Source organism: Takifugu flavidus, chromosome 11 (assembly GCF_003711565.1).
Source record: "Takifugu flavidus isolate HTHZ2018 chromosome 11, ASM371156v2, whole genome shotgun sequence".
Lineage (NCBI taxonomy): Eukaryota > Metazoa > Chordata > Actinopteri > Tetraodontiformes > Tetraodontidae > Takifugu > Takifugu flavidus.
Window position 1 is genome coordinate 15,350,475 of NC_079530.1, and position 21,284 is coordinate 15,371,758.

General features: G+C 46.5%; 1 protein-coding gene across 26 annotated transcripts in view; it reads left to right on the forward strand.

The window, feature by feature from the left end:
• Positions 1–21,284, forward strand: part of kcnma1a (potassium large conductance calcium-activated channel, subfamily M, alpha member 1a) — an 86,034-nt gene that overhangs the window by 39,472 nt on the left and 25,278 nt on the right. For 16 of the 26 annotated variants that reach the window (XR_008952817.1, XM_057048096.1, XM_057048098.1 and 13 more), the window contains exons 4-19: positions 3,142–3,235; positions 3,515–3,626; positions 7,747–7,822; positions 7,973–8,048; positions 8,443–8,613; positions 9,979–10,070; positions 14,643–14,753; positions 14,859–14,964; positions 15,058–15,140; positions 15,216–15,285; positions 15,412–15,567; positions 16,035–16,144; positions 16,300–16,368; positions 17,013–17,024; positions 19,477–19,563; positions 19,655–19,731. Coding sequence is in view for 25 of the 26 variants with exons in the window: in XM_057048096.1 (XP_056904076.1) it covers positions 3,142–3,235; positions 3,515–3,626; positions 7,747–7,822; positions 7,973–8,048; positions 8,443–8,613; positions 9,979–10,070; positions 14,643–14,753; positions 14,859–14,964; positions 15,058–15,140; positions 15,216–15,285; positions 15,412–15,567; positions 16,035–16,144; positions 16,300–16,368; positions 17,013–17,024; positions 19,477–19,563; positions 19,655–19,731 (1,502 nt within the window). In the remaining variant the exon portion in view is untranslated. Of the gene's footprint in view, positions 1–3,141; positions 3,236–3,514; positions 3,627–7,746; positions 7,823–7,972; positions 8,049–8,442; positions 8,614–9,978; positions 10,071–10,162; positions 10,255–14,642; positions 14,754–14,858; positions 14,965–15,057; positions 15,141–15,215; positions 15,286–15,411; positions 15,568–16,034; positions 16,145–16,299; positions 16,369–17,012; positions 17,025–19,476; positions 19,564–19,654; positions 19,732–21,284 lie in introns of all 26 variants that reach the window. The other 10 variants (XM_057048082.1, XM_057048090.1, XM_057048104.1 and 7 more) reach the window with 3 other exon arrangements.

The following is a 21,284-nucleotide window of genomic DNA, read 5'->3' on the forward strand; positions in this document are numbered from 1 at the left end:
ATAATGAATAAGTCCTTAACATCAACACCTGACAGGTACATTAAATAACAATCTCCTGAGTGTTTATTGCTTTATAGATTATTATTACTCTCCACAATCAATACTGCCTTTTCACACTTCCAAAGAAAGCTCTGGGTATAGCGCTGAGCTAGTGTCGTCAAGGTAAATGGTGGCATGACACTGTAGCAATGTCAGCCTAACATATGACTGATCTCTCACGCAATGTAACATTTTCATGCTAAAGCTAACACACCTTATGGGTCAGTGAGTCCTGTAACTGTTGCATTTTTAGAGAAGTTGCATTTCTGGTCAGTCCTTGGTTGGGATCTAGCAGCCTATGGCCGTGTGTCATTGTCACCACGGCGATATAGAGGCCATTTGCTGTTGGAGTCGCCAGTTATCCTTCAATGTCGGGTGGAGTGGCTATTTTTAGAGCTCAGCATGGGCCACTCATTCAATTAACTTGGTAAACCTCAGACAGAAACTGGAATGAGAGTGCCTTTTTGCCCACAACATCAGTTAAATATAAACTCAAATCTAATCTCACTAACAGGAGGAAGACGGGCCCTTTCATGTGGCTACACCAGTGACCAGCCTAAACCAGCCTAAACATAATTCCACATTTCTGTGTTAATGTGGCCATTATCAGCATGATTTAAGTGTAATTTTGCTTTATACTTTGATGCAGTCTCTTGATCCTCGGCGCCAAACCTGACAGCATGAAATAGTGAATTTATTTTTGGCATTTATAAATATTCTACTTGATCCATTTAGGTGTTTAGGACCTCAGACGTCTCACTGACCTGTGCTATTAGTTCTGTTATAGCTGAGACTTTTCCCAAACAGACATGAAATATTCCGAAAAGCTGCGGTGAGGCAGGCAGCCCATGTTACTGTGGGGGTGTGTGTGTGTGTGGGGGGGGGGGGCAGTCTCACTGCTTCTCCTGCAGCCAGCCAAGGTCATGAGTAGACTAACGAATGGTGGGCTCCCCCCAACTGGCTGAAGGTGTTTAGGGCTATTTTTAGAACGTCAGCATCAACACACTCCTTTGCCCTTGTGAGTTTTACCTTTCTGCTCACGTTTTTCCAGATGAAGAATTCCAGGTCAGAGGAGCTTAACCCCGGAACAACGCTACAGCCTTCCTCAGGAAAATATTGTCCTGTGTAGCGTGTGTGCACATGCGTTCCAAGTACACACTTCCCTCTATCCATAGCTTGATCCTCTTAACATTTTCGCCTTTGCCACGTCCCAGAGCTCCCGTCTCCCGCCCCCTCCTCCCTTCTCTTTCCCTGCTTCCTGTGTAACCCCGAGCCATGTCAGGGCTTAAAGAGGAGCAAGAAGTATGGTGGGCAGATCTATTTTCTGCAAGACACTGGCAGCATGTGATCAGGAATCCCTCGTGGCTCCCTGGTGTGAAGTGACATTGAAAACAGGAATCCCATTAAGTTGCACCTCTTTTAACTGTACATCATCGACACTACTAATGAGAACGGATGAGGAAACACTGATTCATTGTGTTTTTGTCTCTATCATTAGTTTGGTATCGTGTTGGTGCAGCAAAGCCAGTTAAATAAAACAAACAATCATTCTTTAGCACTTAGAAAAAACAACCATCTGAGTTATAAATTGCTGCATATACATCGGATTGTGTGTCGCTGCTCAGCGCCTTTATGTGACGCCATGATCTTTTTGTGTTCCGGAGAACGCGTTGGGTCACGTGACTGTTGATGAGTGGTTATCCGGAATGAGGTCAACGTCGGGCTCAGGGGGAAACGCTACAGTGACCATTCCAAACGGTCCCTTGTGTGCACCATCTGTTTTCTATATGCTCATGTGTGATATATTTTCATTTATTTAACTCATATCTCTGCATTCTGATGCACAGCACTGTGAACGAGCTCGCTTGGCCTGTGCTTCAGGGTTCAGGATTTGGGAAAACTGAGCGTCTTGATGCGCATCCTTCCACCCGCAGACGCTATTGATATAAAATGACATTTAATGAGCACGCAGGGCAAACGTCCAGGCTCTATATGTGATTCATGACGGGCAGCGCCGCCCTTGTTTAGCTTCATGCACAGAGAATCACATCATCACAGAGGGTAAATAATGGAGCATTAAGGCAAGATCGATGCCAAGTCGTTAGTGGGGTCAGAAGTGAATTAGCCTCTGTCCAACCTCTGATGGCGCCGTTTAAAAAAAATAAATAAATAAAAATATATACAGTATATCGGCTTAAGGAAAGCCAAATGATTGGCTTTAGAAAAATAGCTGTGGCTTGAACCACAAGGTTACTCTTGATGGATCGCTGTCTTGAAACAATCCGTCTCCTCTTGCCGATCCGCCATCCACATAATGGGATATCACGATAGGATGTTCCCAGTCGAATGAGACGTGATTAAGCATCGTCGCTCCGGAGGTCGGAGAGCTCCCCCTCTGCCCCTATGGGCTCCATGCATCCAAATGTCTTTGCAGACGTTTAATTTGGACGTATCGGGAGCGCGCGTGTTCCCTCGGCAGTCTGCACATTCCCAAAGGTCCCCTATAGCCAGCTCCACCTCACGCACAGCACTCATGAATTTATACTGTGGGATTTCCTCATTACTCAGAGGCCGACGCTCCGTGCCCACAGCCGAGAGGAGCCGGAGCGGCTCTTCTGTTTATTATTGCTTTTGCTGAAAGCAGCCACCAGCTAATGGATAATCATCACAAGGTGGACATAAAGATGGATTATTTGACACCCCAGACAGATAACAAGTCATTTATCATCCTCCGTCTGCCTGTTGCGCTCCGTTAAAAGCCGCACGGTCGGCAGTGGAAGGTCCTCCGGAATATTCTTATGTTTGGCAGGCTGAATAATTTATTCCTATTTTACTGTCACCTCGTAGCAGCTGTTGTTCTCTCTGATTAACATTCGCTGTTCTGCCATCATTAATGCATTTCTCAAGGTCATTCCAATGACACCTGACTGAATGTGTTAAAGAGGTTGGACCATTTAATGTGTCCAAGGATTTATAAGGGAAGAACTGCTGCTTCCTCTCCTCTGGAGCCACGGCAGGAAGAAGACGGATGGTTGGATTGGTCCCGAATCGGCTCATCAGTGTTTGTCATATGTCTTATTTTATTTCTCTTTTTCTCTCCAGTCCCATAGAATCCTGCCAGAACTTCTACAAAGACTTTACACTACAGATCGACATGGCCTTCAACGTCTTCTTCCTTCTTTACTTTGGCCTGCGAGTAAGTTAGCCGCACCCTCGCTCACCGTACCTGAAAACACTGGCAGATTTCACCTTAGCCTGTGAATAGCGATGTGATGGCGGAGCAGAAACCCGACATCCGGCATGAAAGAATACATAAACTTGTACGCTTCTTACCACACCAGCCGTTTGCATGACTCAGCAAGTGTGCCAGAGCTTTAGCCATTTGTCCGAGGAGCCAAATGAGAAGAATCGGGGCGATGAGGGGATTTGTTGCCAATGTTTGCATCACTGTAAAAGTCTCCTTTTCTCTTGCTAGTTTATAGCAGCCAATGATAAGCTGTGGTTCTGGCTGGAGGTCAACTCAGTCGTGGACTTCTTCACTGTTCCTCCCGTGTTTGTCTCCGTCTACTTAAACAGAAGCTGGCTGGGTAAGTCTCGGATTCACCCCCTCATTCTTCTTTTCCCCCTCCTTTCCTCCGCAATGTCTCACACCGTTGCACAACTCCAGTCTAGAATTTCTCTCTTTGACCTATATCGTCACATCCCCCCTATTTTTATCACTCCCGTCTCTCCCGGTCCACATTCTGTCTCCGTGGTACTGTGAGTGTGCCTCTGGGCTCTCTTGCTCTGGGCTGAACTTTGTTTCATCATTGAAAGTGACAGGTCTGGAATCTTCTGATGTATCAGGGAACAGGGATACAGCAGAGTGCAAATGGAAGAGTGTGTGTGTGTGTGGGTGTGTGTGTGTGTGCAGACACAGTCCTACCCAGTTTTGTTGCATTTCTATCAGTATGAGGACCCTCATAGACATAATTTATATTAACTATCCTGACCAAATGCCAAACCCTGACTCTGCAAGTGCAAGGTATATTCTGGCACACACACAGACACACACACACACAGACACACACACTCTTGAATGAGCAGATTGGAATACACCCTAACCAGAATTATGTAACGATCCGTGTGTGCTTCCAGTGTCGTGACCTAACATTGCACTGCAGTCCAAAAGGTGGCTCTTCATCACATGTATGTCCAACAACAGTGATATTTACGCACTCTTCATTTAATTTCACTTTATTGGAGTGTCCCTAATCATCTCTAAGCTACGCACAAATGTTCCTGCAACTGTTTTCCACGTATTTCAGAACCCAGCGGCTTGGTATGTTCGTGCAGAACCGTAAATCACTGAAGCATTTCTGCTGATGTGAGGTGTCCTGGTGTCCTCTTATCTGTTAGCGTCTCAATGGGGATGATGAAAGCCTGGGAAACGGCGCTCTGGCTGACGCCTGACATTCTGCAGTGAATAAATTACCTGTGATCATTAAACAGCCCACGTTTGGGCTCCGCGTACAAAGCAAAGGTGCATTTTTATGTCCGACTGTGGTTTAAGCTGCTGCCTTGAGTCAGCAGAGGAGTCTATTGTTTTGAGATGTCCTAGATTCCAGAGCTATTAATACACGTTTATTAATATTGCTTCTAAAGACAGAAAGGCTTCAGTCTGTTTGGCTCTGGAGGATGTTGAATTTGGGATGAGTGGAACGGCACTAGCATACGCAGTGTTTACTGCTGGTTGCACCGATGCTGAAAAGCCCCAGTTATAAAATTAACAGCGTGTAGATCTGCAACAAGATATGTTGTAAGCTAACCATCCAGTGTAACTGGTAAGAAGTTAATGGGGTGCTGAAACTATTAATATTCAGGCTCTGAGGATGAAGGAAGGACCTTTGCTGCCATTTACTGTAGCAAAATAACTTGCAAAAGGAAAGTAAATGGAGATATTTTCTAGAATATATGTGTTTCCACACTCTTAAACGAAATAGCTGCAATGTTGTCAACCGCCCATCTGCGTTTTCATGCACTGGGACGTAATTGTTTCTCTACTAATCGTTGGGCCGATCCATAATTGCTGCCACTTTCATTTAGTGTGGTGTGTATTGCCTCTTAACAGGCTTCATAAGAGAGAGCCAGGGTGGTTTTAAGGATGTTTTATTCTCCTTCCCTCCAGATGAGTTCAGCCCTCCTCATCAGTCACTCAGGGGTGAACGCACCACAGCCACTGTGATATATCATAATTATTTCTATTCCACTCCTTTATGAGACTCTTCTCAACCCAATGAAGGGGTTCTTAGAGTATAAAGAGACCTCTAATAAGGGTTCTGCCCCGCGCGGCGCACTGGTGCGCTCATCCGCTCCACACCCACAAAGGTGGAAGGTGCAATTTGGGTTACAGTTGCTCTGCCTCTGCTAATTGGACATTGATTAAGAAGAGGAAAAGTCTGCGTGGCCGATGCAGAATTCAGCAGAGGTCTTCCTTGGAAACTGGAATTAATCTCCATTAGCTGCTTGAATTGAGCATTGTCCCCAGGAGAGTCTCAATGTTTCAGGATTCATGTGAAAGATGTTTTTATTTTCTTTTTCACCGAGCATCAGTTTAATTTCTCAGTTAACTTTATCTTTAATAACTAGAGAGCGAAAACAAACAAAGTAGTCTGAAATTTATGGACTTGCTCAAAACATTCAAATTAAATTTTAAAGTAAATAGCAGTGCTAAAGCTGTGTTTTTTGAGTTTGTTGCTTAGTTTCCGCTGGTTTGAGACGCCTTCAGTTGCGTCTTACCTGCTACCGCCGCCTAGCGGCGACTGACCGCACTGTTTCTGATCGCCTGTGTTTTCCTGCCGAAAGAAGCTTACAGTACCTGACATGGGCATGAGTGCATGTGCATTTGGCCCCTGGCAGGATGACTCTGTACGTTCAGACAAGGAAAACGAATTTGTAGTTTAATCCTCTTTGCTGCAGCCAGGGTCCTTATGAATCATTTTTATTTTATATTTACATGTGCCAATATTAAACGCAGCACATCATGCACTATACACTACAGATGTTTGATAACCAGTGTAGTCTTCAGTAGGAATGTGTGTATATATGTTTGCTTTAGTGCTGCCTGGACTGTATAATCTAATCCTGCCGGCTGGGCTGCTCGTATTATCCGGGATGAACCATCCCCGTCTGCTGATTGATGAAAGGTCTCAGTGGGTGGCTCTGCCAGAACACGTGAGCGGGAGGCCGTGCCCCGGCTCCAAAACCCTGAATGAAGCGAGAGTGGGCACTGAGCAGGAAAAACCCTTTTGAATGAGCATCTGGCCAGATGAGGCTTTGGCTGGAGCGGGACAGAGATTTTCCTCAAACACAAACACGTGATTTCCAGGAAGCAGAGTTTCATTCAGCTTTTTTCCCCCTCAGACATTTGCACATGTGAGCGTGGCTTCTCACGTGACGATGCGCACGTGTGCACATGCAACAGCTTATTATGATAATGGGATGTTGGACCTTGGTGTCTAGCTGTAGAAAATAAGCTTTTTGCCCTGCACAGATAATATTCAATGACTAAAATGAATAAAACGGAATCTCTTTTTATTGGTTCCATATCAAATATCGATGCTTCTCTGTGTGCACTGAGATTCGGTCTGAGGTGATCCCAGTCCGGATGCTACCTGAAGCCCCCCCCCCCCCCCGAAAACAGGATACCTGTTCTGTAGTGGGGATTATTGATTCCGTCCTGTATTGTTTTCATTTTTGCTCCATGTCTGATAATCCCCGACAGCCTCAGACTTCCAGACAGTCGCTGTGTCGATGGAGACCAAACGAGGTTCGATAGTGACGCAGAGGTAAATCTCGTCAGGTCGCCAGGATTACATCCCCAAAATGAAAACCAAAATCCCACCTATATTAGAGTGGCGCTTGGCTCCAATCTCAGTCCTGAAAGCCGATTAAAGGAACAATAGCCTTGTGCGTGTGCGGAACTTTTGGCTTTTTTCTCTCTGACTCGGAATACCCGTCCATTTTCCAGAGGTGCTTGAACAAAAACAAGCTCCGAATAGTTTCAGCTTCTATCGAAGGAAGGAAGCGCGTTTTTTGCGAGGATGATTCCGCCGAAGCTGCTGGTGTATCGACGCACGCACAGCGACGCCAACGTGGAGCCGCTCCCGGAGACGCGGAGACGGAAGAAGTCCTGCGGGGACCTGTTTCAGAACGGGTACAGGGTGAGACAGGGTCACCACAGACAGGAGGACAGGGACAAACGGACAGGGCCCCGTCCTGTCCGCTCCGCTTTACGCGTCCTCTTTAACTGGGGTAAGAGCCTCATTATCAGCGTGCAAATATACGTGCACCAGCTAAAACCGCGCGCGTCGATGATGTCAAGCATTTGCCCTCCTTTTTGTTTGTTATAATTTGGTGGTGAAGATTTCAAAGAGCCTTTTTGTCACACACACACACACACACACACACACACACACGTCCATGTTCTCTGGCCAACACTAGTTCTGAGGGATAAGTCAGGTTACGTAAAGGGACAAAGAGGCAGGTGTCCCATTGTCCCACAGTGTAATCCCAATGAGAGCTGGGCTCAGATCCATATGGAACTAATGGAGGCCATTTAATGTTTCCCACAGCTGCTTCACTTAGGGCTGCATCGTGTTGCAGGCTGGAGCAGAAACATGTCTGAAGTGATGGATCTCTGTTAATCTCTCCCCCTTTTTCTCACAGGTTTAAGATTCCTGAGAGCGCTGAGGTTGATACAGTTCTCTGAAATCTTACAGTTTTTGAATATTTTAAAAACAAGGTAAAGCTTCCTGTCTGGAACTCTTCTGCTCTTTAACTAACCCAACATATCTTTGTTAATATCAACTAGCTGTTGTCCCTTTTTATTGAGCGTCACATCAGTTCCCAGAGAATCAGATAATTCACATGTTTTTTTTCATCTTCTACTCAGCAATTCCATCAAGCTGGTGAACCTGTGTTCTATCTTCATCAGCACATGGCTCACAGCTGCTGGTTTCATACATCTGGTAAGTGGACAGGTGCCTCACTGGTAATGAGCAGCTAATGAAGATGACTGGCTGGAACACGCCATGGTTTTGATGAAACAGACCTCCCCGTCCTACCATCCTGAAATCATAATCTCAATTTTAGACCGCTGAAAAGGTTTGGAAATATGCCCCTAAAGGTTAGAGGAGGCTAAAGATGGAGGGGTTATGTGCGTGGCTGCAGATTATCATGTCACTGTTTGTTGCACTTTAACATGTATTTAATTGTCAATATATTCGTTGGCGTAACTTGGCTGTTTGACCACTAGGGGGCGACATACGCTCAAAAAAGGCTCCTCTTGCTGAACCTTACTTGATTGTTTGCAAACTGTTGGTTAAAGTGACATCTAACTGTATCTTTCCGACCCTGTTTTAGGTGGAAAACTCAGGGGATCCTTGGGAAAACTTCCAGAATTCCCAGTCACTTTCCTATTGGGAATGTGTCTATTTACTGATGGTTACCATGTCTACAGTAGGCTACGGGGACGTCTATGCAAAAACCACCCTGGGACGCCTGTTTATGGTCTTCTTCATCCTTGGTGGTTTGGTAAATTGAGTTTTTCCTTCTCCTTTACTCCCTTGATCCCCTCCTGTCTCCTGCCTGCCCCCATCTGTAGATTGTTTAAATGTTGGATAATATAACAGAAAGAGAAAGTGCTTTTGTTAACGTATTTTAGTAATTGCATATTCTTTTTAAACACAGTTGGATGTTGACTGTAAACACACATGCTATTTACAGTGTACCTGTACGTCCCGCCCACTGTATTTTGTCCGCTGTAGCTACAGTACTACGTGCTCCTCCGTCTCCTGTCCTCCTGTTTCTTCCCTGTATTTGATTAGAGTTTAAGCTCTTGTCTGATAATGTTATTACTGTTCTCTTAAATCAGTTGCGGTTTCAGGACACCCCTCCTCTCGTGTCTCTTCCCACAATTCCAACAAACACAGGGGCAGGGAGATGAGGTTTAGGCCGGCCTGACTGTTACCATAGCAATAGCAGCCTCCCACTAACTCCCGCTCGCCACCTCCGATCTCTGCGACAGAGAGCGTGTCACGGGTGCACACACCTGCGAGCGCACGCCAGAGATGGCGGGACGGGACGGGACGGGACGGGGGAAGCGGCCACATCGCAGTTGCTTTGTTCCGTATCTGAAAAGGCCTCGGCCGTGCGCTGATGGCCCGCAGCTGCGTGCATGTGTACAGTATGTGGCCATGGCGATGGGTTGTTTTTGTCAGTGTTGAGAGCCCTGGAAGACTTTGGGCTCGCGCTCCAGCCTGCTTCCTATCAGCGGCAGCGGCTGAATAATGAGTCCAGGCTGCAGATATTCCAGCGCCAGGGATCGTATTAAACACACGTCATCTCACATCAGGCCTGCCAGAGCCGTGTGTGGCTACGTTTTCCAAGCGTGATTTAAGTGCGGATTTCTCGCTGCAGCTGGAAACCCGGAGAGGGGAACGCTCAGATAGCCCGCTGAAACTTTGCAAAATGCATTCAGCTCATTTCCTCCCGCCCAACCAATGAGTCTTAATGCTTTTTGCAGCTGTGGGGCATCAGGCCGGCCTGTTCAAATCGACCTGTCCGATCATCTGTGTTTGTTGGACAAAACATGGCACATAGGTCTCTTAAGTCTCCTCTCCAGAGAGATGTTTGGTGCTCTCACAGCCAGATTCTTCATCTGCTGTGGCAAAATTATCGCCCACATATCAAACAAAAGCTCTTCACTTCAATAAATGGGGCTTTTTTCCCCCTCCCAAAATCATTTTTTTTGAAGACTCCTCGGACAATGAGGGAGTGAAAGTAATATTTTTCTCTCCTCAGAAATCTGGATTTGTGCACCATTTTCCCCAGGCATCCACTAAGCGGCGTATTAGTCTCTTTTTTAGTCTCTTCTCCTGTCTTCTATCTTCTCCTTAGGCCATGTTTGCCAGCTACGTCCCTGAAATCATAGAGTTAATAGGAAACCGCAAGAAATATGGTGGTTCCTATAGTGCGGTTAATGGGAGAAAGTAAGTATTCCAGATGGTTCTGCTGTTTTTCTGTGTGTGGTAGAACCCTCTCTGCATGCCTTTTTTCTTTTTTTTCTGTTCCATGCATGTAGGCCATGTTTGCTCGCTACGTGCCAGAAATTGCTGCTCTCATCCTTAATCGGAAGAAATACGGAGGGAGTTATAACTCGACAAGAGGCAGAAAGTAAGTTGAAATCCAGTCAAGGTGTGGTTGTGTGACTCAAGTGCACCCCTGTCAAGATTCTAGATGCTGGGGTTTAGTTAACCTAACTTTTCTGGAACAGTACAACTTTAATCGCACCAAGTCACACTGTGTGACTGGAGACCTTGGCCAAGATAGGTCACATGTCCACCCCCCCATCCCCCCGTAATGTCTCTCTTTCACTCTCTGTCCTCTTCTTCATTCTCCATCCTTGTGTCCTTATCTTGCTCTGTCCATCTTTCTCTGTGTGGCTGTTTTTCTTCCTTTGTCCTCCATCAAACATCCTGTGTTGCGCTTCAGTTTGGAACATAGAGCTTTCATGACTCCCCCCTGCAGCTGTAGCGCCACATCCATGCCACACGCACCCCCCCCCCCTCGACGCAGGCCTTCCTTTAGCGATGATCTGGCCACAAACCGCACAAGCAAAACAGTCATGAAACCCCTACCATCCACTTCTAATGGAGCTTTCCCACAAGAAAATGGAAATTTTGAACAACTGCAAGTACATTATTATTGGTGGTCTTCTCCAAGTATCATCAATCACAATGGCTGTTGCAGGATAGCATTTCTTTTCTTGCTTCCTTTTGCTTGTTTTTTTTCCCCCTGCATGTTTTACGGAGCTTTTTTCTTTCAATGCTGCATCATTTCCAGCATGTCTCTCTTAATTCTTATTATCTGTTGGATTTTTCTGCCCCTCAGTTAATTGCAGACTAACTGAAAAAGCCGCCTTCCTCATGTCTGTCACCGCCAGCCCATCGCATCATCAGTGCTTGACATTAACTCTGGCCCTGATCTTCAGTCAGCTCCCACACCCTGAATGCTGGATGCCTCAGCTCCCTTTAGAGCCCCCCCCGGTTGCTTCTGGCTTGCTTTGCCTGCTTGGTTCCTGGTGCTCTGCTGGATCTCGTGTCTGTGTGGTGACGCCGTTTGTCTCCCCGACGCTCTCGTTCTTTTTCCGTTCATGCGGCCTCTCGCAGCAGAGGTGCGACACTGTGGTCATCCGTGCAGTATAACCACAGTTCCTCTACTTTTCCTTCCCTCCCCACCTTTTTGTGGCTCAAACTTTACTGACACTCAGCACACAGACTGATTTTATAAGGCAGGTTGACTTCTCTCCTGCTTCTCTACTACCGTGACTTCTGGCTCTTTTGTCTTTTCCTTTCTCACCCCCCCACTGGGTTCAGTCAGCCTGTCCCGCTATGTGAATCTAGGCAGGAGGAAACATTAGAGGGAGAGAGGGAGAAAAAACCCCCTTTGTCCAATAACATTTCCCTGTCATTGAGATAAGATTGATGAAATGTTATGTTTGGCCAGCGACCCCAGTCCAGACACACAGATGGGTGTTGAGAGAAGCTCATGTCAAAACTGAGAATAGTCTCTCCCACATGCTTTATTTTCCCCTTCCACAACCACTTCCATCCCTCTCTCTGGTCAGACATGCGGCGCAGACATATGGTAACCATCAGAATACACCCACCAAACACACAGACGTGGAGCAGAACCAGGCTTTCATGCTAAATCACTCAGATGTGTGCGTGTATTTTGGTGTTTACGAGTATAGGACCTGACACATAGACGACCGCTTTGTCATATGGGTTTAGGATTGCCATCAAGGGTTCAGTCATTTAACAGCTGTCAGCACAAAAAGGGTCATGGAAATGAGATTAGGAGATTACAAGTATCGGCCTGATTACAGAGCGCACGAGCGATGAGGTCATGACACATTGTGGACTATTTTAAATGCGACCCTTGCTTGATCTCGCCAGGACGCTGTCATTTGAAACAGGCCTTGAAGGTTATTTGGAAGTGAGATGGAGTCGCGTTGGGAGCCAAACAGCTTGAGTTTTCCTTCTAGTGTTGCTCACAGTGCTCGGAGGGCAGTGAAAGCATTTAGCCTGTGTTTACCGCTATGATAATGACAACTTCTGCATTCCGTTGGCGTCCAGCGCTCTCGGTGCTCTGCGGTCTCCATTACAACTCTGTGGTTTCCATTAGCCCCGGCTGTAGGAGTGGGGTTGGCATAGAAACGGCTTTCAACCCTGACTGAACTCTGACATTCGCCTCTGGAGGTTCGCCATGAGCGAGCAACTTGCCGTGTGCAGGCCCAGAGAGCGTAAATGTGCTTTATCCTGAAGGCAGCACACAAAGGTGCCGCTCTTTAGCCTGTGGAGCAGGTGAAGGTGCCCACAGTCCATTTATCGGCACCACTCACACAAAAGTTCCATTAAAGTTGTTGAAGCAGGAGCTGCGTTCTGGTTTGTGGAAAGGCGATCGGGTGGTCTAAGGATTAGAGCAGTACCGAGTGAGCGACCTCTGTTGCTGACGTTTGAGCTCCTGTCAATCATTTTGTCTCCAGTACCTCCCCAGTTCTAAACTGGGATGGTTCCTGACTGCATGCGCTGTGTGCACGCACAAAAAAAACCCTCTGCATTGCGTGATTGTGTGTCACCCTTTTCTGTCCCTCGGTCGATTTCTTTTGTTTTCCTGTGTCTAAAGTATAGTTTCCTTTTCTTCATTCTATTTGTTTTTAGATTCAAGCTGTGTAATTATGTTACTGTGTTTTATTATTATTATGAAATATACAACATGCGCATCGATTCTATTAAAGTAATTCAAACATTTTCACAACTTAAACACTGTAATAACGTTAAAGCCAAACAAAACAGTTTAAACTCAGATAAAAGAAATCACATATATTATGAGGATGATGTGTTTCTGTGTGTGTGTGTGTGTGTGCGTGTGTGTGTGTGTGTTCTGTGTGTGTGTGTGTGTGTGTGTGTGTACACACTTATTTACACCCTCAGGTTTGTAGTGTGTGCTGCAATGTGCATTATTACTCGGTCAGAAATGAAAACACAGTGTCTCCGTGTGATCGATGCGCGTCTGGACGTCCTGATAGGGACATTTGGGAGGACGTCCAGTGTTTTTCTCCAGCTGAAATCAGAGACGTCCTGTTTGACACGCTGCCGGCTGCCCACCGACACGGCAGCTGCTCCGAGCTCTCAGCCCTCCGCTCAACTCTGGCCGTCGCACTTGCTAATTAGATTCTTCTAAAGGACGCGGGTGACATCCGTGAGGCCCATTAGGTCCTGCAACATGCTGCCGGTCCTCCTCGGTGTGTCTCACATCACGGTGCCAGGTCTTCTCCAGCTGGGTTTAAACCAGCCTGCCCGATGCCCCCAGTGATCTGGACTGTGGTTCCTGTCTAGCATCAGTGGATCCAACCAGCTCAGACAGTCGTGAGCTTTATAATCAGGGCTCGGGGTCCACGTGAGCCGGTGAAGCTTCTGGCATTAAAATGAAAGATCGGACAAACCCAATGCGGTTTGAAGATAAGAACTGGGCCAGGATGAACGCACGAGCGCACGCTTTATTTTAGGAAAGAGTAACCTAATATGTTAAAGTGTGAAATGCAAAGCTCTTCAGAGCTCCTAGCTAAAGTGGTTCATTTGTCTCCTGGCACATCCGTAGCCGTTCCACAGATTGCCTCCAGGTCTCTGCAGGGTAATTATAGTGCCCGCCGAGTGTCCAGACTAATCTGCGCTAATATGAGGGCCGTGTTTCTCATTTAGGGCGTTAGCAATGTGATTTGGTGGTGTTAACCTGAAGCGCGTTCAGCTGAGTTCCCTCATGCTGATAGATTCGTGACAATATGGTTAAATGGTGATACTTATTCTGTAATTATAATCCAAAATATGCGTGCGTCAGAAATCCGTTTTCTGTCACGATGACCGCCGTAAATTCCTCAACGCCGGTAAATCTTTCACACCCGCGCAACAGAAAAGCTAGCTAAGCTCCTCCGGTCAGGCCACACAGAAACATTCCGCAACGGTGAAGTTGTTCCGCCCTAACGTCAGACTTTCCCCATCATCCCTCTGACGGATACATCTGCGTTTGGCCAGGAGACACGTCAGATATTCTGAAGGCCTGTTTAGAGTTTGTGTCGTCCCCGGGCCCTCACATCACTTTGAAAGTTTTGGACATTGTTCTGTATGAAAGCATCATCATATTTATGTCCACGTCTGTCAGCATTTGCTGAGAATGGCGAGGGGCTCTTTGGCAGAGGAGCGCGTTCTTTAGATGCAGAACAGATGTCACTCCAACCTCTGCGGGCTGTGGGATTAGACCCGATATTCTAAAGTGCCTCAGAGTTGAGCGGTTCAACCACTTTCATCAGATTCCCTTTTATTCCGGGTCATTCTTTGCTCTGTAAAGACGTTTCTTGACATGTATTTAGATTCTTTCTGTTTATATTTGTGTTAGATCTTTTAAAGCAAAACAAAACTGGGGCTTGATTATCTCCGGGAGACGTGCCAGTGTCTGCTGTGATTTATGTCGCCCACTCAAGATGATTTCTTCCACCCTTCCAGGCACATTGTGGTCTGTGGTCATATTACGCTCGAAAGTGTCTCCAACTTCCTTAAAGACTTCCTACACAAGGACAGGGATGATGTCAATGTAGAAATTGTTTTTCTCCATAAGTAAGTGTTTCTGCTGCTAACACGTGTTGACTGTCGATGCCCCGTCGGCCTGGCCGTGGGGTCGCCGCACGCCCGCTGACCTTTCTCCTCTCTTCTGTGTGTTAGTATTTCCCCTAATCTTGAGCTGGAAGCCTTGTTCAAACGCCACTTTACACAAGTGGAGTTCTACCAGGGATCTGTTCTCAACCCCCACGATCTGGCCAGAGTGAAGGTACCGTCGGCAGAGAGGGTAGAAGCGAAAAGACGCTGTATGGAGCAAGGAGTGCGCTTGTGACATGGCGGTGGTGTCTTTTTATCCGAACAGATTGAGTCAGCAGATGCCTGCCTTATCCTAGCCAACAAGTATTGTCCAGATCCCGATGCTGAAGACGCCTCCAACATCATGAGGTTGAAACCAAGCAAGGTCCCAACACCATCCTGGTTCCACCTCCTGTGCGTAACCGCTCCTCTGCCTGTTTGCAGGGTCATTTCCATCAAGAACTACCATCCTAAAATCCGAATTATCACACAAATGCTGCAGTATCACAACAAGGTAAGGTGCTTTTGTGTTGTTCCGTTAGCACATACTCGGATTTACACATTTCCTCAGTGTGAGGCACGAAGCCTTTGATATGTTCTCTTCAACCTGTGGCCTCCTGTCTCTGTTCACGTGACGAAGGCTCATCTGCTGAACATTCCGAGCTGGAACTGGAAGGAGGGCGATGACGCCATCTGCCTGGCGGAGCTGAAGGCAGGGTTCATCGCCCAGAGCTGCCTGGCCCAGGGCCTGTCCACCATGCTGGCCAACCTGTTCTCCATGAGGTCCTTCATCGAGGTAACGCTCCGGATGGCTTTGGTTTCACTACAGTAGGTGCATTGTTTCTGTGAAAGAGGCTTATTTGGGATCGGAGCCCCAGACGTCTGCAGTGCGTCCCTCCGCTGACAGCTGGACTCCATCTCTCAAACACAGCTCATGCCCTGCGAAGCCTCAACGTCTTCGCCCGGAGGAAAGACCCGCATTAAAGTGTTTTCAATCATCCCGGCACGTCATATTTCCTACCGTGACGGTTCAGGTGGAATCGGTTCAGAGTTTCTGCAGTTAGGAATGTGAAGAGGTGCTTGTCTCTATCAGAAAGTGTTCTCATGTCAGGAGAGATGATGGATCACCTCATAATGAACAGGCTGATGTGCAGGGCAGCATCTGCAGAGCACATTGGCCAGCCATCGGAGGGAAAACAACCTTGCTTTCCCCCCCCTTATTGCCTTCACATGTGACACGAACGTGCTTGTTGTCTTTGCCAGATTGAAGAGGACACGTGGCAGAAGTATTATCTGGAAGGCGTGGCTAATGAGATGTACACAGAGTATTTGTCCAGTGCCTTTGTGGGCCTCTCTTTCCCCACCATCTGTGAGTAAGTATTGCTCAGCAAACCCACCGGTGGGTGGCTAATACCTCTGAGGTGAGGACGAGAAGATGAATAAGAGCATTTGGGATTAGAATTCCGGAGGTTTGAGCGCGCCAGGCGTCTGCTGGTGCTGCCTTTTAACGGCTGCGCTTGTTTTCCAGGCTGTGTTACGTGAAGCTGAAGCTGTTGCTCATTGCCATCGAATATAAGTCTGAGCAAAGAGAGAGCAGGTTTGTACACTGGAACTTCAACCAACCGGCACCAGACACAACCGATTATCCCCCTAATTTCCTCCTTTTTTTTAGAAGTGCAGTTTACCATTCTATAAAAAAGGGCGTGTTTTAATGAAATCCTAAGAATCCTCTGATATCCTGTATACTTGGTTAACACTTTAGGACCAACGATGTCATCAGAATTCCATGTCATGTGTTTCCCGACCCGGATTCTGCTGTGTCTGTTAACCACTAATGCTGCATCAAGTGTCAGTCTTGCCATCAGTAACATGAAGTACTATTCTTCAGTAATCTCTGAACTGCCCACCCCCCCACCACCCGTCCCCATTCACCCCTGTCGAATATTTCTGTGCACATGGCGCTCCTGACCAGACTCTAAAGGCTACAGCTCGCTTGCTTACCTTTCCCCCCCCCCTTTTTTAATGATTTGGACGCTGAATTCTGGGTTTTTCTCGTGCCCAAGAATGTTTTTATCCACCGTTTTCACCTAAACTTTGAGGGAGGAGCGTGGGGTAACTAGTGGCGCCGTATGCGCCGCACCTCCTCGGCAGGCAGAGCAACAGTAGCAAAGGTCTCCTTTAACCCTCCTTTATGTTGATGATAACTGTTTGATTTGAGATTTTTTTTCTTGTTGTTTGCAGAAGCCGAAAGCGGTATGCCCTCTACCTTATCTTACTTCCAAAGTTCCACCCAATCTCCACCACTTTAAAGCTTCTGACTTTGGGAGTCCCCCCCCAAGGATATTTTCCCAACCAAACCCTATCTCACAGGCTTCTTTTTAAAAACCTCTTTTTTATGGTGTCCCTTGTGCTTTATGCACTAACTTCTTTGCAGGCAGAGAGAGGCTAGATAAATTGGACCTGTTTGTAGAAGTGCCGTTTCCTTGTCTTTGCTGTTGTCGCTGTATCGAGGCCAAACGCTCACCCTCTCCATTATCTACCTCTTGTTTGACCTTTTCCACTTCTGTCCCTTTCCCCGTCCTCTGTTCACTTGTTTCTCCACTTTGAGTTCCTTTTCAGTGTTGCTCAGTGGCTCTGCTGTGTGTGCGGCCGGCCTTTTTCCCTCAGTCTCTTTCTTTTTGACCATCACCAGAGCAGTACTTCATGGTTCCTCGTGACTCCGAATCAGCGAGACGTTGTTTGCACGTGCTTTAGGCCTCCGACGTTGGGTTGATAAGAACGAATAATCTGTTGTTCTCATTAAATCCAGAAAGAAAAGGAGCATATTTGCTGTAGGCAGCAGCTGATTTGACAGCATGTCTCTTTTTTTTTTCTTTACCACTGCGTCACATCACCGATCTTTGTATTTTTACTCACCATCACTCAGTCGGAGCTTGGAGCTGTTGAATTTGGATAGCAGTAACGTTCATCCAAAATGAGAGTGAATATCGCGAAGCTACGGCCGTTACGAGTGCCCCACATTTCACTTTTGCATCCCATCACACCCTCATGCCGCCACTGCTAAACATAAACCCATCTGTGCACGTGCGGTCCGTGCGTCTGCGTGGAGGAGGAGGAGGAGGAGGAGGAGGAGGAGGAGGGTTTCCTGTGTGAACACGTGTGTGTGTGTGTGTGTCTCTGTGCATCACAGCCACCATGTGCAGCCCTGTTCATGCGTCTCTCGAGTAGATGTTCCCAAGTGAGGTCACTTCCTGTCAGTTTGGTGTTTGAGAAACAATCCAACTGCACAGAAGTTACTGCAACCGTCTGCATCTACGTACTCGTCCCTATAAATGTCCTGAAGTGGCGATGCCTTTTCTGTTTGATTCTCGTCTTCTTCACGCTGTTTGGTTCTGCATGACACGACACTGTCGCTGACGCCTGCTTTGTTGCTCACAATATGAGGTTTTGCTTTGCTCTCTAAACTTCAGTCCGACTGCAGAAAAACCCCCAAAAAACAACCCAAACCTCCTTTAAAATCTCAGATTTGGGCAGCAATGTTTGTGACTTGATCTGTTTTATTTGATATGTTTTCACTAACGTGCATGCCGGGCGTGACGCCTGTTTATGTGTGGGGGCCATTCAATCTGAGTACGAGATTCTATTTAAAATCTCTGCACTGCTGGTGCAGTTTGATCACAGCCTGTTTATGGATTCAATTGCTCCCTTAATATATTTTGCTTATTTTCTCCAGTGTAACCTTTTCTAGAGCTCAGAGCAAAGATGTCATAAATTAGACGTCCCGTCTCTCTTAAAATTGGCAGATTTATTTATTTTTTTGTCAAACTGCTGTGACAGTCAGCCGAACCGATGTGGTACGTTTGCTGCAAATTGATCCAAGTCAAAATGTTAAGAAGGGGGGAGAGAAAAAAAACAAAAAAAAGGAAGGAACTCCACCATCTTTCATCTGGGCTCGGATTTTAAAGGAGTGTGACCGTTGAAGGCTTGTCGGTTTGCTCACACTCGCATCATTGATGACTGTTGCCCACAGGTGACCATTAATGACCGGGGTGTGTGTGTGAGTGTAACGTAAGTGTGTGGTGCCTTCGTTTTAGCCTAATTAATGGGGAATGATACAGCCAGTCTTCTTAAAAATGTCCCTTTTATATTAGAACGGTTTGACTGGTGGTAGCGTGTAGCTAATTAGCGTAGCCACACTTTACTGACAAATAAATGTCTTGGCTGCGGTTTTTGAGTTTTTACTCTCACAGAGGAGATTTGGCTTTAGGTTGATAAGAAAAGAGCTGTTCATTCCTTCACATCCCACGTCCAATACTAACCAGAGTTACCACTCGTAACACACACACATTTGTTAATTAATGACTAAACCCTCTCATGATTTGAATTCTATCTTTGGCCTTCTTTCTCTTAATTCCTACCTCTCTCACCTCACAATAGTGTTCTGGATGCAAAAAGATTCAAGATTGAACCTTCAATCGTGCCCTTGTATCCCCTCTATCGGGATTATGAAATTTTAGCAGGGGTGAAACCTGGACAATACTAATAATGTTGATAATAATAATAATGATTTAAAATAAAAAAAACAGACCCTGGTGAACGACTTTCCAGGAGTGTGTACCATTCCTCTTGATTAGCGAGTTGTTTGCATGAGCAGCCTGACGGGCAGGAGTTAACTTGCACGCTGTGTCTGTCTCTGAATACCCAGCATCCTCATCAACCCGGGGAACCACGTCAAAATGCAGGAGGGAACACTGGGATTCTTTATCGCCAGTGACGCCAAAGAAGTAAAGAGGTAACCCAGGGTGCCCTGACCAGCAGCACGCGCCACCTGTAGGAGAACCTGATGTTTGAACCTAATAAACACTCACGGTTGCTGGTTTCAGAGCATTTTACTACTGCAAAGCTTGTCACGACGACATCACCGACCCCAAACGGATCAAGAAGTGCGGCTGCAAACGACGTGAGTAGCCGCGTCTTTCTCCTGCCGAGTCCTTCACTTCCCGTCACCTCGCCTGTCGTTCTGCCTGTGTCGTTACACCTCGCATCACATTCATTACACGGACCCCTGTGTTCTTCAGAAATTCATATTTTTATGACGGGTCCTTGCTTAACTTCCACCCCCTCCATTACGCTCCAACCATCAGTCACCTGTGTTATAAATATGGATTTCCCCATCTTTGATTGTCATCTTTCTTTGCCCAAATCCCGATTTTTACATACGAATCGTCAAGTTGCGCTTGGGTGCGCTTTGAAAATTAGCTCCCTCTTCTCTTCTCGGGGGTTTTAAGGTCACACACACCAGTTGTAGTCGCACACATTATGAGGACATTTCAGAATACACCAATGTCCCTGTCAGATGAAGACGCCAGGACATAACATTACCATTAAGGCAGCGGTGGCACACAGATGTAACCTGACCTACGTGCGCTTGTCACATGTCAGGACGCGTTAGCCGGTAAATAAATAATTTAGGCGAATATCGCATATTTCCACTAAAGGTCACAGTCGGCTACAGTAGGCAGGCCGACACAGACGGTGCTCAGGTTAAAAATAGACATTCTTTTGTCTGTGTCGTTTCAATTAGTCGAACCTGTTTTTCCTCTTGTACAGCCAGCAGACCCTTCACACCCAGGTTTCATCCAGACAGACTGTTTACCTCTCTCTGCTTTCTTAATGTCTCAACGTCTCGGACCGCGGCGACGGACACAGCGTTATGTGTTATCGTGTTACACTTGTTTCCGACAGGAGCGTTGCATTTAGAGAAGGTGACAGTTCCATTACCGTAATGGAACTCTGTGTGTGCGCTGAAGTATGTTCTGCTCTATCATGTTTTGTTCTGTTGTTCTTTCCCATGTTTCTTTATGACCAGTGACACACTTTTGATGTATTTCCTCCCCTGCTGCCATTGGAAAACAACACTTTATTTTAACCACTCACTGGTAGTGATTTATTGTGAGTAAAATACATATATATAAATATATAGGTGTACTATTACCCAGAGTGCAGTGCAAGTATTTTTTCTTTTCCTCCTGGGCAAATATTATACTGTATATATGTTGCATGTACCAGTGTAGCTTCTTCATCCCTCTCCTCGCCTTTCATTACTACACTGTGCTCAGACCAGAACCAAACCAAAGATGCAGTAATCGAACCCAAAGCAGGCCTCCCAATCAGCCCATGTGCTAATTTCAGCGCAACCTAAATGTGGCTGAAGAGGTCTGCAGCTCTCCCCGGTGGATTACCTACAAGGAACCTACTTATTTTAGCTTTCCAAGAAGGCTTTTGGACCACAGAGCATGATAACGAATCATTAAAACAATAAAGAAACAAGAGCCGATCAGATCAAAATTTGGACGGTTTTGTGTCAAAGCCAGTTTTAGTCAATTCTTTGAGCACAGGGAGCAGAAAATGTCTTTGTGAGTAGCTCCCTGAGTTGTAACCTGCAAAGTTGCCACAATACAATCAAAACATTCTGGTCTCCCTCTGGTCGCACCTCTCTGTGATGGCTGACTG